This window comes from Equus quagga, chromosome 17 (assembly GCF_021613505.1).
Source record: "Equus quagga isolate Etosha38 chromosome 17, UCLA_HA_Equagga_1.0, whole genome shotgun sequence".
Classification (NCBI taxonomy): domain Eukaryota; kingdom Metazoa; phylum Chordata; class Mammalia; order Perissodactyla; family Equidae; genus Equus; species Equus quagga.
In genome coordinates, this window is record NC_060283.1 from 57,879,867 (window position 1) to 57,894,491 (window position 14,625).

Here is a 14,625-nt window from a genome sequence, read left to right on the forward strand (position 1 = left end):
AAGGAAACTAGGGTAAGAAAAAATATAAGAATAAATAACCCAAGTACATGTGACCACTATGTGGCCAAGTTGGGACTTGAACCTTATCTGTAAGATCCAAAGTTTCCGGTCTCAATCACCATAACCTGAATGTTATAATATGTGTGTCATCGGGCAATGAGAAGGTTGAGAGTGGTGCAGAATAACTGAGTGACTGTAAAAGACTTAAATAAATTCCAGAGAAGATATGCTTATCAGATTTATAGGGAACTTAAAGCAGAATGACATTTGAGTCTTAGTCCTCCTGCTGTCACTTATGAGCTCTGTGACCTCGGCAAGGTACTTTATCTGCTTAGCCTTGGTTTCTGATAAGATGGGAATAACAATGCTATCTGTCTCACAGAATGTTTGTAAGGATAAACGAGAACATATATACAGTGTCTGGCATAATATTTAGTGCATAGAAAGCACTCAAGTCTTTTTATAGTGTCCAGAAATGAGGAGGAAATAGTCCCACTGACCCCTGAAAAAACTGTAATATATCTGAAGTGCTATGTCCATTTTTGAGTGTGACTGTTAAAATATCATGTGAATAACGTGGAGCATTTCCAAAAGGTGACGGTCAACGTCTGAGAGAAGCTTAGGCCAGAGCACCTCCTGGAAACCTGGAGCCTGCTCAGGCCAACAGACCAGCATGACTCTCCCAGCACACAACGGGAAAAGATGTGGATGTCTCTAGGCCAGTCTTACGTTTTCCACTGCCACGTTAGTATGATCACATTCTTCTTATCTTATGCGTCAGTCTCAAATACTTAAAGTGTTGAAAAGGGAGGAAGATTAAACTTATGCTCTGCAACCCTGGAGGCCAGGAGGTCAAGGCTGAGAATTCTAGCGAAGCACACCTTAGTTCAAGAGGAGGAATATATGAGATGTCCAAAAAAAAAAAAAACACCTCCAAAATCAAAAATATATATAATCTTACAACTTTTTGTGCTCTGTATCACCAAAAGAGTTAAACAGAAAACAGATGACCAGGTTCCAGGGATGCTGTGAAACAAATTCTCATCTGTGGGGAGTGAAGGCTTGAAACTATTTCTAAGTATGTTTCAATTCAAGATCATATGATTCTGTGGTAAGAAGTCATCGTTACTACATATAAACATATTTTTTTAAACAACTCTACTTTAAACTGTTAATCTGGAAGGCAGAAAAAGAAAAAAAGAAGATTTAACATCTTCAGTAATGTTTGAAGTATCTGGAAAGTAGATGAGGGCCAACTTTTTACTTTCCCTTAAAGTAAACAAAATGCTCTGGACTCACGAAAATATAACTTCCTGTATTTCAGGATAAATGCATACACCTTATCAGCACAACCAGCAAACTAAAGGAAAGCGTTCTTCACATTTTTATTTCTCCCTGAAGTTGGAGGCAATCATTGTATTCGCAATACAAGATGTGATATGGCAAGCCAATTTTATCTTATTATCCTTATCCACCCTACTCTGTTTAGTTTTTCCTTTATTAACCCAATGAAAAACGGAAGGGTGGGAAATCAAGAGAGAAGAAAAACTAGGGATTCAATTAGGAACTTCAGAAAGAAAAGTATTAGATGTTTTTATAATATTCCTTGAAACATAAAAGGAAGACGACGGACAAAAGAAAATGAGAGAGAAAATCTATTCAAAGAGAATGATGAGTACAGGATGATAATTAATTGTGAATATCATCAAAGAGAAATTCTAACAGTATGAAACACAAGAAATATGACACCCATGGCACATCAACTGAATTGTCAGTGAATTTGAGAATTTCTTTGAGCAGCTGGTCCACTATTATTAGAAACCTGTTTTGTGGAGATCATGAACCCTAATCTGTGTTATCTTTCAAAATTGCCAAGAAAAAAACTTTTTGCTGGGAAGGGGGAGATGGGGAGACAGGGATAAAATACTTACTCTTCCATCTTTGCCAACGGCATCCATTTCTACTTCCCGGGCCCCCTCGATAAACTTTGTCAGCACCACTGGGTGTTCCTGTCACCAAGGAAAACAGACAGTCAGAAACTTTAGCTGAAATTGTGTGTATAGTATCAAGGAAATCATGTACCTTAGGTAAATACCAGGGCAATACTTGCAAAAAACTTAATGTTAAACATACTATACGAACTTGTTAGCCAATTCGTTTTGTAAGAACAAGGCCATTCTCTGCTTAAAGTGAGGCAAAAGGTCTTTATCCAATTTTTAGTCCTCAGCAAATTGAACGTGAGTTTAGAAATTTCACATAGAGACTTCTGGATGAGTTAGAGTAAAGAGGGGTTTAAGGAGGGGGTGGAATGTGGGTTCCTTCTCTGTTTCCAGAATCATGAATCTCTCTCTAACTATAAATATGTATTATTAGTTCCAGTCCTTTCTCTCTTCCTACATGTATCTTTGCCAAGCAATGCGGTTTCCTAAGTCAGTTCTCCATATGAGAATGGTGAAAGAACTTAGAAGGAGAGTAGCATTCCATTTCAGTGTTATTAGGCCAAAGACAAATCCTCTCCCTAGAATTGGCATGACTTAAACCACATGGAGGATGATGTTTGCAACTGCAAAATCAAATGTTTTTCTTTATTAGTCTTAAAACACTCTTCCTTTCTCAGCTGTTTCAGACCGCTGATCATACTTGAGGGGCTTCCCACACTCAGTTCCTTCATGACAGCGTTATGATTGCCCTCCACAACCTGACTACTACTTGTGCTCTCCAGACTAAATGAAGAGCTTGAACGAAGAGCTCTGGGGTGTAGGTGTCTCTTCTTCTCCATGTCCTGGGCACCAGCAACCCGTACCACCTGCTGTTGTCTTACTGGACCCTGCCTTCACCTGTCCGCATGCCTCTGTCCCCATACTCACTCCACTTCCTCAACTCAGGTTCATCTTTCAAATCTCAACTCATCCTTCAAGGCCTAACCCAAATGCTGCCTCCTCCCTGAAGCCTTCTCTGGACATCTTTTTCCTCTGAAAAAGTGACCCCTTTTGGCCACTATCATGGAGTTCATCATCTTCTGCATGTGTCAAACTTAGTATATCTCATCTTCTTTAACAGGACACTGTAAATAGAATTGGATTTTGCAGAAAATTTTAAATAACCATTGTTTTATGCTATAAGTAAGCTTCTCTCTTCTTAAAATTTATTATTACACAAGGCAAACTTCCACACTTCCTTCTCTTCAAAAGCCTATTGGGCAAACAACTGCTTGTTAGTCAAAAAAAAAAAAAGGTTTCTTTCCAACTCCATTCCCTCTTTCTTAAATATTGGCTATTACTGTGGCAGGCCTGGCAGAGCTGTGTTAAGAACTACCAACACGGGGTTGGGATTTTTTTTCTATACTGTATTATAATGATAGTGGTATAACTTCAAAAAAGATCAAGCTTATCAGCTGTCTTGGTCAGCTTCTCTAGTCCAGCCTGAGTGATTTACTGAGGGAGCTGGAAAAGCAGGATGAGGTAGCAGGAAAAATCTAGTTAGCCTGTGGTCTCAGTGGAGACTGGATTCAGCCTTACCCAATAGGGAGCTCTGGAGCATGAATTGCAGTACAGAATAAGTTGCATCTTGAGGCAAAAGTTTGACTAGGGTTTTGAGGGTGGTGGTGAGTTGAGGGCCCTTGCCTCCTGATTGACGAGGCTCCCATTTGACTGAGAATAGTTCTCCAGAGAAGTGCTGCTGGGAGGTATCTGCTATCGCAGGAGTTGGGGGAGGGGTGCTCCCACAGGTAAAGGGATCTGAGTGTGGAAAAACAGTGTCCACCATCCCGGCTAATTGAAAAAATGTGTGAAATAGTCCATACTATGTTAAGGAAGGAAATTTCTTTAAAAATTTCAATCTTTCAGCAGCATTATATATTGTTGGCCTTCTTAAAACACTTTCTTCCTTTGGTTCCTATGCTTTCTCAGACTCTTCACAGTTCTTTCTTCTCTCCTCAGCCCTTAAAGGCCGATATTCCTCTCCTTTCTGTCATCACTGTTCCTTTTCCTCTATACTCTCTCCTCAGTGACTGCTTCCATTCTCAAAGCTTCAATTAAAATGATATGCTATATATTTCCAAATCAATACTTACAGCTCTATCTCTAACTCTGATCTTGATCCTCAATTCCAAATCTGTCTAACCCTCTGCCTTCAAAGCAGCTCTGCTTGTACTCCTCACAGGTACCTCATATCCAAAAGGTCAAAAATTAAATATATTAGTTCCCCCTCTAAAATTTCTCCTTCTCCAGTGTTGTTTATTTCAATAAATGGTACCACCATCCATCAAGGTAGAAACTCTGGAGTCACTTTTTATCCTCTTTCACTCTCCACCTCCATCCATTCACACTATTCCCTTCAGTGCAAATCCTCAACATTTCTAGAATGCGTGCACTTCTCTCCATCTTTGCGATCATTACTCTGACCCAGGGCATTGTCACCTCTACCGTGAGGTACAGCAACAGCCCCTTAACCTCTATCCATGAATTTAGTCTTGCCCCAGAATTCCTTCTCTCTACTACAGCAGAGTGATCTTTTTAAAATAAAAATATGACTAAAATCCAAACTCATTATAATGATGGACAAGGTCCTCTCTATCTGCTCCCTGTCTGCTCTATCTACTTCTCCATCATCATTGTAATCAACACTCCCCACCACGTCTGGTGTCCTAGCATACAGTGGATGCTTTAACAGTTTCTAGAAACTCCATGCTCTCTCTCACCTTGAGGCCTTACACATGCTGGTCTTTCTTCTACTCACACACACGATGTGAAACTTTGATCCAATTAACTCTGAATGAGCTATTTTAAATCAATTTCAAAGTCCCTTCTTCAGAGACTGGACGCCAATACTAGTCTACTCTCCCTCAGCATCCTGTATTTTCTCCATTGTGATGCTCATCATCCATATTTAATTGCAATTATTTGATGTCTGATGTCCCTGGCAAAGAGAGTCCTCTGTGAGAGCAGAGTCTGTATCCATCTCTTTATGAGTGTAACTCCTGACACTGAGACCAAAGCCATTATACAGCAGGTGCTAAATATGAATGAATACACAAACGATGGGGCTGGTTTTCTTCTAGGTTCACTGAACTGAGTGTCCCAGATTCTGCTGTAGTTTGATGGGGAGACTTAAACCAGAAAATACTCAATCAGAACCTCTCTGCTAGGAAACGTTGGTCCTCTATCGGTTCTATCAACATGCTAGCAGAAAAAATATGTTTACAAATATTCCACCAAGTAGAGGCCCTACGAGATCCAGTGTTCCAGGCGGAAAAGAGAGGACACCTGCCTCATCACTCACATGCGACCAGCTGGGTCTTAGCTGCTAGTTTCTCAAAACGGGAGCATGGCAGGAGCTCCCGCAGGGAATAAGACAAAGAGGACAGTCTGTATCTCCCTCTAGAGCACAGCGATGAAAACTAGCCCATTGGAGATTTCCCTCCTCAGCCATCTGACCTCCACATAAAAGTGAATTCGAAATCCACTTGGTTTTCTTTTTCTACACTCTTTGTCTCTTCTCACCTTTTATCCTTATCCACTCACTCCGCTGACCAAATTTCTTTGGGGAGCAACTACCACACAGAAGGGAGGTCCAGCTTCATGTGTGCAGGAACAATCCATGTTCTTATTCCTATTTGAAATGCCTCTGATTTCACTCTTCAGCTCCCTCCAAATTCCACTTGCCTAACATCAAACTCTTCTCTGTGAGTTGTGCTTTCTCTCTCTCTCTCTTTTTTTTTTTAACCCTAACTAACTTTTGAAAGCTTTTAAAAGGAAAACATTACTTTCATCCTCTACAATACAAGGTCTGCAGATCAATAATTCCAGTGGGTAAATCTTAAATGGATCACACTGAGGTAATGCCAAAGGAGAAAGTAAAAGCTGGGGGCAGTAGAGAAAGATGGTTGAGTCGCCACAAAATTATAAACATTTTTAACTGATAAATGGATGTGCCAAAATGAAAAAAAATCAATAGGTGAGAGAGGAGATTTACTATTAAAGTTAAGGCTTGATTGAGGCAGTCTCTCCAGGTGTGAGAATTAAAAATCAGGAAAGCCTTCCCTGGTTCACGAAGAGCACGGCTGGGCAGCCCTTGTGGCGGGAAATCCCAGGGATAACTCGCCCAGCATCGAAATCATAAACAGACAAGGATGCTCATCCAGACTTGCTCCTGGGCTCTAAAATCCTATCAATCTCAAATGTGCACTTGTCTTCCTTTTCTTCCACTAACCCTAAGGATCTAAATATAATTAAATGTATTTGTGTTTTCTCAATCCCATATTTAGGAGACTAACAGGTAGAAGAAAAAAGGGAAAACATCCCAACAACACCGTGTGGAAGGAAAAACAACATATGAAATAACGTAGCAATTAACAGAAGAGGTAAAAGTCGCCAGGAGGAAACTGGAAGCTACCTGAGAGACTCTAGTGGCTTCCTCTAGGAATTTCTTCATCTCATCCTCAGAGAATACCACATTCATGGCAGATCCACTGGGAAAAGCGGGAGAAAAAAGAAACAGATCAGTTTCTTTTACAACTTCAGAAGCAAAGCATGTTAGACTTGATTGCTTCTCAGAACAGTTCCAGGCAACCTCTAGTTCTAGTCCAGGCTAAGTAAGAAGATGCCTTTTTCTGCGTTGAGACTTTATTCCATTTAATCTACAGAACAATCAAACACAGCAAAAAGCTACCCAAGGTTACAAAAAATCCATCTTTTTAGTAACGTGTGCAAACATAATGTACAGTATCTGCCTGAGACGTATTCCTAAATGTTTGAGAAAGAATGCTATCTGAAATCAATTTACTCTGAATTTTGATATTTTCAAAGTGAAATGGGAGGGGAGGAAAGACAAAGCAATAAGCTCAGGGGAAGAAATAAGAAAAATGTTACTTTCCACTTCCTTTTAAAAAGTAGTATTTTCTCTCCCTTTTCTACTCTATTACAAATTTCTGAGTAAAGAGCTTTCAATTTCTTCATCTGTTTCAGACAGAAAGGCTAAGGCAATTACGTTGATAATTCACAGCGTAGGAAACTGGAACGAAGATGTAGATTGCACAGATGAGAAAAGAAGAGCAGTAGTCAATGCTGCTTTCTGCAATCATCCTTCAAATGTCTGTGTGTTGGTTAAATTAACTCACATTAATACCCCAAAGAAGTATGGAGTATCCTTAGACGGTGGTTTACACAAAATGTCATTCAAATAAAAAGGAAAGTTTTCCACCTCATTTGAAATTTTTCATTATTTTAAAGGATTCCATCTCAAATCCCATTTACACTTTCAAATTGTGCACAGCAAATTGTGTTTGTCTTGTTATCTCCCGTGCAGTGAAGTAGTACCTTACATGTGGCAACATCTGAGGAGAGTAAGCGATAATTCACAACTTCTCCTTTGATGATAGAACTTAGTTTCAAAGCTTAATAATAAAAGAAAATCCTCACCGTCCGTGTCCCTTACCACTACAATTCATCTCTTAAAAAAGGTGAGCTCAAAATCTCAAAAATTCCAACCAGAGGCACCATCACAAGGAGCTGAAGAGCAGTCAAAGATAAGCTATCATTTCTGGGTAATTAGAAAACAGATTCTGGAGAAAGATACCCCAAGTTCGTTTTGTTTTATTTTTGCATTTTGGTTTTTTCAATTACCCTCTTCTCTAATGTAAAACTATCCTGCCTCATTTTGGCAAGGAGATGCCCTAAGCCATGCTTCTAGTACGTAGGACTGCAGTCCCTTCATATTGCCACAGCCTGAAGGGAGAGCATGAAGCTGAGGGGCCGTGCACAGGTTCTCAATCTGGCCATGCTGGTTTGGGGATCTTGATGGATTTACAAATTACTACACATCAAAGCTGAGTGCTATTACAAAATGCAGTTCTCTCTCTCCTGATTTTTAAATCATTATTTTGGAAAACAGCATATTACCTCAAAACATAGGAAGGTCTCAACAAGCAGGGGTAGCCCACAGACTTCGCAAACTCCAATGCCTCATTCTAATTAATGGAAATGACAGAAAAACGTATAAATCGTTTAAGAGATTCAATAAAAATGCAGAATGGATCATTATAACAAGTAGTAACCCAACTCTTTTTATTCTTTCTCTCAAAAGACACCATTAAAATGTAAATTGGACATTGAAATACATAAAATGTCTAGCTTCTAATTCTAAATATCAAATCTAGTTCAAAAATAGATTGAATTTCCTTTCATTGTCTGAATCTTAATGAGAATACTCCTATCAATTTATAATGAGCATTCAACTGCAATCATGGAAATATAGCAACTTAAAGTAAATTCACGGAGCATAGTGCATGCTATCTGCCCTGTAGTTAACATCCGTAGTAGCTAACATTTGAGTTACAACTCTTCAAATGAGAACATTAAAAACAGACAGGTGTTTCTCTCCTTACCAAACTGTTAACAGCTTTCCATGGTGCCTGAGCCACCTTCAGTTCATCCAAGACGGCTGAGAAGATGGAGCGATCCTCAGCCCTGTCGATCTGCAGAGGGCTGGTGCCCATGATCTTGACACCATTCTTGTACAAAGGAACTGCCAAGTTGTTGGGAATCTGTCCCCCGACTGATATGATGCAGCCACCACATGCCTGGAAAAGACGTCCACAATGTCAGCCATGGAGTAACCTCATCATGAATGAACAACTATGTTAATACTGTCTTCATTTCATTACTGAAAATGCTTAACATGACCTTGATGTTATCATTTCTCCCATCAATGGGTAATATCAAGTTATACCACAAAGCGATAAACGGTCTTAGTCCTGACTTTCCAGGCACTTGCATGCTAAACTATGTAAGATTCCACGCAACTACACATGATTACCATGTAAGACTTCCACACACTACATAAAGGTGTGACATTCACATTTGTGGCAATTAGAAAAAGGAAATCAAGACAATGAATGTTTTCATCATGTACTCTCCACTATAATCAATTCATTCTTGGGCTACTGTTGTAATTTCCTAAATGGATGCAGGTCTCTCCTTCTAACACTCAACTCTTCTGTTCCCCCGCACTCCCGCCTGTCACTTTCAGATAAATCATCCTACAAGATCACTTCACAAAGTTACTCCTATCCTCAGAGTTCTCCAAAGATTCCTGTTGCAGCAAGGATAAAGTGTAAACTCATTACCATCAGGGCACTAAAGACTTTCTAGTCTGATCTCCCATCCCTCCTCTCAGCCCTAAGAAGACTTCTACTTACTGTCCCCAACAAGGTGCATTCCCACTAGCAGACTTTCTGCACCAGGCAGCCTTCCCCTGCTGCTGTTTTCTTCCTCTGCTTGTCCTCTCCCTTCGCTAAAGTCTCACACACCTGAACTAAAGTCCAGCCTAAATCCTCCCTCCCATTTTGACCTCTTCGCTCCTTTACTGCTTCCTGGGCACCTGTCTACAGTACCCAGTAACTGATTTTAGTTCCCTTTTCCTACTATTTGCCTTCAAGCAGTCTCTGGATCTCTAACCTTCATCTATTTGGGAGATGACTAAATCTCAACTTTTCTTGAGACTGGTGACAGCGTGAGGGCAAGCCAGTGCGGGATTGTGGAGAATTGGATGTGAAATTAGAAGTCCCTTTTCATGTTGTGTCCCTCATGAAACTCTCCCTGAGGTTCAGTCCTCTTGTCTGTAAAGTTAGGATAATAATACCCACCTATTTCACAAGGCCACTCTGTAAATTAAATAAGATAATAAACACTTAAGGTCTTATACATCATAAGTGTATAAATAAGACATTATTACTAATCTCAGAAAATATAATATCTGATAGGCCATTGATCTTGGCATAATTTATATTTGCCTTAATGACCTACTAACAAATATTAGAATTGTTGAAGTAATAGATATGTGTCCAATGTATTTTATCATTATTCAAAATCATTCTGAACTACTACTCTTAAAAGGGACGAAGCTAATTTCTCTCTGCTGAGAGAAATGATATTACTGCCTAAGCAAACACCCTGCCTCGAGAGCTTAAATGAATTGTAAACAGTATTGGAGAGAATAATCCACAGTTCTGCATATTTATAAGTGGACTTAAGCTACTTTTATCATCATTTTTTGTATTCAATACACATTTTTGCCAAACCTTTAAGAAGAATAATTCTCTTTGCTATAATAATATTTTATTTGCTTATTATTTTTAGTTTATTAGCAGTGTTAATATTTTAGAGGCTTAAAAACTAATTCCTCAATTAAGTGTATACAAAAAGTCTCATATGAAAGAAGACTTCAAAATAACTTCTAAAATTAAGGGAGAAGTAGCAACGTATGAGCAAAATTTGAAGTCAGTTGGACTAAATAGGAGCTTAAAGCTGAACAAAAAGTCTTAATAACAAATAGACCAATACTTTTTAAAATAGCTCTATGAAATTGGTTTCTATTCTTCAAGAAATTAACAACTTTCAACTCAATAATAACATAAATTGTTATTATTTATTAAGGCTGTTACTATGTACCCTAGACAATCTGTTTTGACCTTCATAGCATACTCTGAGGCAGTTATTACTCTCCCCATTTTACAGCTAAAGAAACTGAGGCTCTGTGAAGGTAAGACGATGTGCCCGTATTTCCTATCTCATAAGTACAGAGCCAGTACTTACACCCGGTTCTACATTCTGTAAAGCAGCAGAGCTTAACTAATATACTAAATCTTTGAATCTTAAGCTAATTATTTTTCTGGCTGGTTTCAAAGGTGGTTAATGTTAGAGAATATGAGAAGAGCTGTTTCTAAAGCACTCTTTCTGAAAAGCAGTAAATAGAAAAACTTTCACTGCAAAACCCTATCCTCGTTGTTGACCTCCGGAAATAAAGATCATCATTGGGAAGATAAATCCCACTCACATGAATGTTTTAGAGAAATGGTGTGACACTGTAGTGCAGGTTTTGCCCATATAGCAAAGGAATCCAACAAAAGAGAACATATTCGTAGGATGAAGTTGACAAGGGACAGTGTTGTGGAGGAATTCTATCTTAAATGGGCCCCAACACCAAGCCCAGAACTTGTAGGGAATTAGGGAAGGGAACCCAAGATCCCACACAGGAAAATTATCATCATTATCAGAATCACTTACTCCTCAATAGTTTCAAGTAATTTACTGAAATACAGTATTCTAAAATTCAGATATTGTTTCACAGATTTCTAAAATCATTAGGCCTAGAATAATTCCATTAGGCTCCCAAAGTTCCACTCATCTTACCTAGACTAGTTTGTATCCTTTTTACCCAGCTTAGCTTCCTGTTTTGTTTTGTTTTAAAGATTGGCCCTGAGCTAACATCTGTTGCCAATCTTTTTTTTTTTTCTTCTTCTCCCCAAAGCCCCCCAGTACATAGTTGTATATTCCAGTTGCAGGTCCTTCTAGTTCTACCATGTGGGATGGCACCTAACTTCATTAAAAAATGACCCTGACTTTTGGAATTTTATGTTTTCTCTCCATTTTACAAAACTCTGCTGTTTATATATCTGTCAGTGATAATCACCGTGTTTTACATTTTAGTAGTTCACATTTTAGTAAAACATATTTTACACTTTAGGCAGAACCTTAGGATTATTATTTTATTCTTTTTGTGTGTGTGAGGAAGATTGGCCCTGAGCTAACATCTATGGCCAATCCTCCTCTTTTAGCTTGAGGAAGATTGTTGCTGAGCTAACATCTGTGCCCATCTTCCTCTATTTTATGTGGGATGCTCTCAGTGTGGCTTGACAAGCAGTGCTAGGTCCACGCCTGGGATCTGAACCTGCGAACCCTGGGTGCCAAAGCGGAGCACGTGAACTTAACCACTACACTACTGGGCCAGCGCAGGATTATTTTTAATTAACGTTAAACCAAATGCTAGGGATGAGCCCCAATTCTAGTTTAGAGTCAAGAATTACCAGTTGTTTTTTACCCTTCACTAATTAATGTCTGTCACTCCTTCACTCATTTCACTCAAGGTGTGTTGTGGAGGTACCATTGTTTATATATACGCAAAATACTAGGTTTTAAAAATAGAATACTTAAATAATTCATCAGAGTATACTTTTATGGGATATTATCCAATTAAATATTTATTGCAAAGCAAGAAAAATTATTTAAGCAGGACTCAAACCAGACAGGGACATCAAAGGTGTCGGACACGTGGTCTGGTATTTTTAGACTCAATCTGTTTCTTAATGAATAAATACAAAAAGAATCGAGAAACAGGTCCTAAATGTGGCTTGGATGTAGAAGAAAACAAATGTAGTTTGTTTACATAACTTTTCAAACCATGAGTCTCCAAAAGAAGAAAGGAGAAACGTAAAGTTAAGAATGGATCTGTGTGATTCTTATTCATTGTTGTAGCCTATAAAGATTATTGGGTAACTCATCCCCAGAAATAGATCTAATAAGAGATCTAATAAAAGAGAAGCACAAGGTTGCAACTTCTATACACAATGTGATAATTTTCAACTCACATACCTCAAACTAATTTGAGAACATCTTTTCTCTTACAAGCAGTGTCCTAAGCAAAACTGTGAACTAGCGAAATATCATCTATCAAAGCCTTGAAGATGGCAGACACCAATGTCTCACTTTCTTGACCCTGCCCCACACTCACACATCAAAAATAAGTAAATAAATAAATAAATATGCAAATCTCTTCTCCAGGAGCAGAACCCATGAACACAATCACAAAAAAGTAAATTGTGATTAAGTTTAAAGGGTCGATCTTCATAAAGTATTAAAAAATGTCTGCAGCCAAAGGAATACATTACTATAACATTTCTATTAAAGAAATAAGAACAAGTCGGGAGGAGATTTCAGCACTCCTACCTTCCCCTCTCATTCAACCTCTGATCAAGATCTTCCAAAGCAGTCTGCTTTCCTCACAGGGCATTTTATTTTTCTGACTTCCCCTGAATATGTTCCTCAGAGGTGCTTCCATGATGCCATGGAAACAGCCTTGGTCCTGGACTAGACCAAGAGACCCGGACCAGGAAACCCATCATACTTTCTATCATCCCATGTAGCTACGTATCGGTGGGAAAGATGATTGCCCTGTTAAGCGACTCAAATGTGTGCTTTTGAATTAGTTTAGACATGTTTCCAATTTTCTACAACTTACGGCTGAGTGCCTCAGTGCCTTCAGCACCACTTGGGTAACCAAGCTCAGTTAGGGTAGTCTCCTGAAGGTCAAGGCGCACCCGTCATGAGAGATGGGGGAGCCTGGGCGCCTGCTGTGAGGAGACACATAGCAACCTCACAAAAGAGACACACATACGTGTGATAACAACCTCACAGAAGAGACACACACACACATGATAACCTCACACAAGAGACACACACACGATAGCAAGCTCACACAAAAGACACACACATACACGATAACAACCTCACAAAGGAGACACACACACAAATGTGATAACAACCTCACAAAAGAGACACACACAGACACGTGATAACAACCTCACAAAAGAGACACATACACGTGTGCATGTATGTATGACATGTGTGCATGATATGGAACATTTCCTGGGTGACACAGCAGTGGAAGATTTTTCTTACATTCTCCAACATAACATTTAAAATATACAGTAGCACTATACTTTAAATGCCACTTAGCTTCAAAGAAGCCGGTTTATTTCCCTCTACCATCCTGAATTCAGTTATAATAAAAGGACTCATTAATATCTATGTGTAATTCATCCAAAGGCAGTCATAGAAGTTTTTAATCTTTCCTTAAAGTATTTCATGTGGAACTAGTTAATTGTGTGTAAATGCCTGCTGCTATTGCTTGTAAAGACTGTTAATATTTTTTAATCAATTATGCAATTTTTCACATATTTATATCTGAAGTCCCAGTTTTATTTTAATGTCTTGAAGGTAGAGACCTGGTTTTATAGCTCTCTATCCTGCTGAAGATGGTATTTAAAAGGTACTCAAGTAACATTTGTAGAATGCACTTGTTTTGATGCTAACCTACATATCTGAAACGAATATTAAGGAATCATTAAAAAAATGTCAGAGAGAGAACTAAAAATTGTGTATATTCTACCTAGTGGTTTAATGTCATTATATTAAAATATCGGTAGGCCAGGCCAAAATAGACAACTACAATGATACATCTATCCTAAACTTGTCTATTCTTCTTTACAATAACAACATCATCACGTCGTTCCAGCACTGTTCTTTATACTTTAAAACGTGATTTCAACCACGAGTCTCACGTACCTTCACAGTACCTACATGGAGCACACGTTTACAATCACATGATTCATTAACATAAAAAAAGAAGCACAGAGAACTTAAGCAATTAGCACAAGTCAATGAGTTCCCAAGTTAAAACTAGAATTTAAGTATGGAGGCTCTAATTCAGTATCTTTTTTTCTAAGTGACCATACTTTACACATCGCGATGATTCTCCGTGCTAAGGAATTAGCTGTAATGACATCAAAAGGCACAACTACTGTACATTACGCTGGAGTTTTCCAGTAGTTATTTCTTTAATTGTAAGATAATTTAACTTGTTCTACAGACTTAAGTAACCTCTGATGATATGGCCACAGTGAACACATACTCGATAACAGTGGAGCGGAGGTAGAAGAGCAGGGGTGAGAGAAGGCTATAAAGGTACCAAATCATTCAGAATGGACTCATCCATGTTAAATTGAAGACT

General features: G+C 38.7%; 1 protein-coding gene across 1 annotated transcript in view; it reads right to left on the bottom strand.

The window, feature by feature from the left end:
- CPS1 (carbamoyl-phosphate synthase 1) overlaps positions 1-14,625 on the bottom strand; it is a 116,478-nt gene that overhangs the window by 20,425 nt on the left and 81,428 nt on the right. Inside the window, exons 26-29 of the mRNA XM_046644516.1 lie at positions 8,384-8,578; positions 7,899-7,966; positions 6,394-6,469; positions 1,932-2,009 (exon numbers count right to left, since the gene is read on the bottom strand). Of these exons, the coding sequence (XP_046500472.1) occupies positions 1,932-2,009; positions 6,394-6,469; positions 7,899-7,966; positions 8,384-8,578 (417 nt within the window). The remainder of the gene's footprint in view (positions 1-1,931; positions 2,010-6,393; positions 6,470-7,898; positions 7,967-8,383; positions 8,579-14,625) is intronic.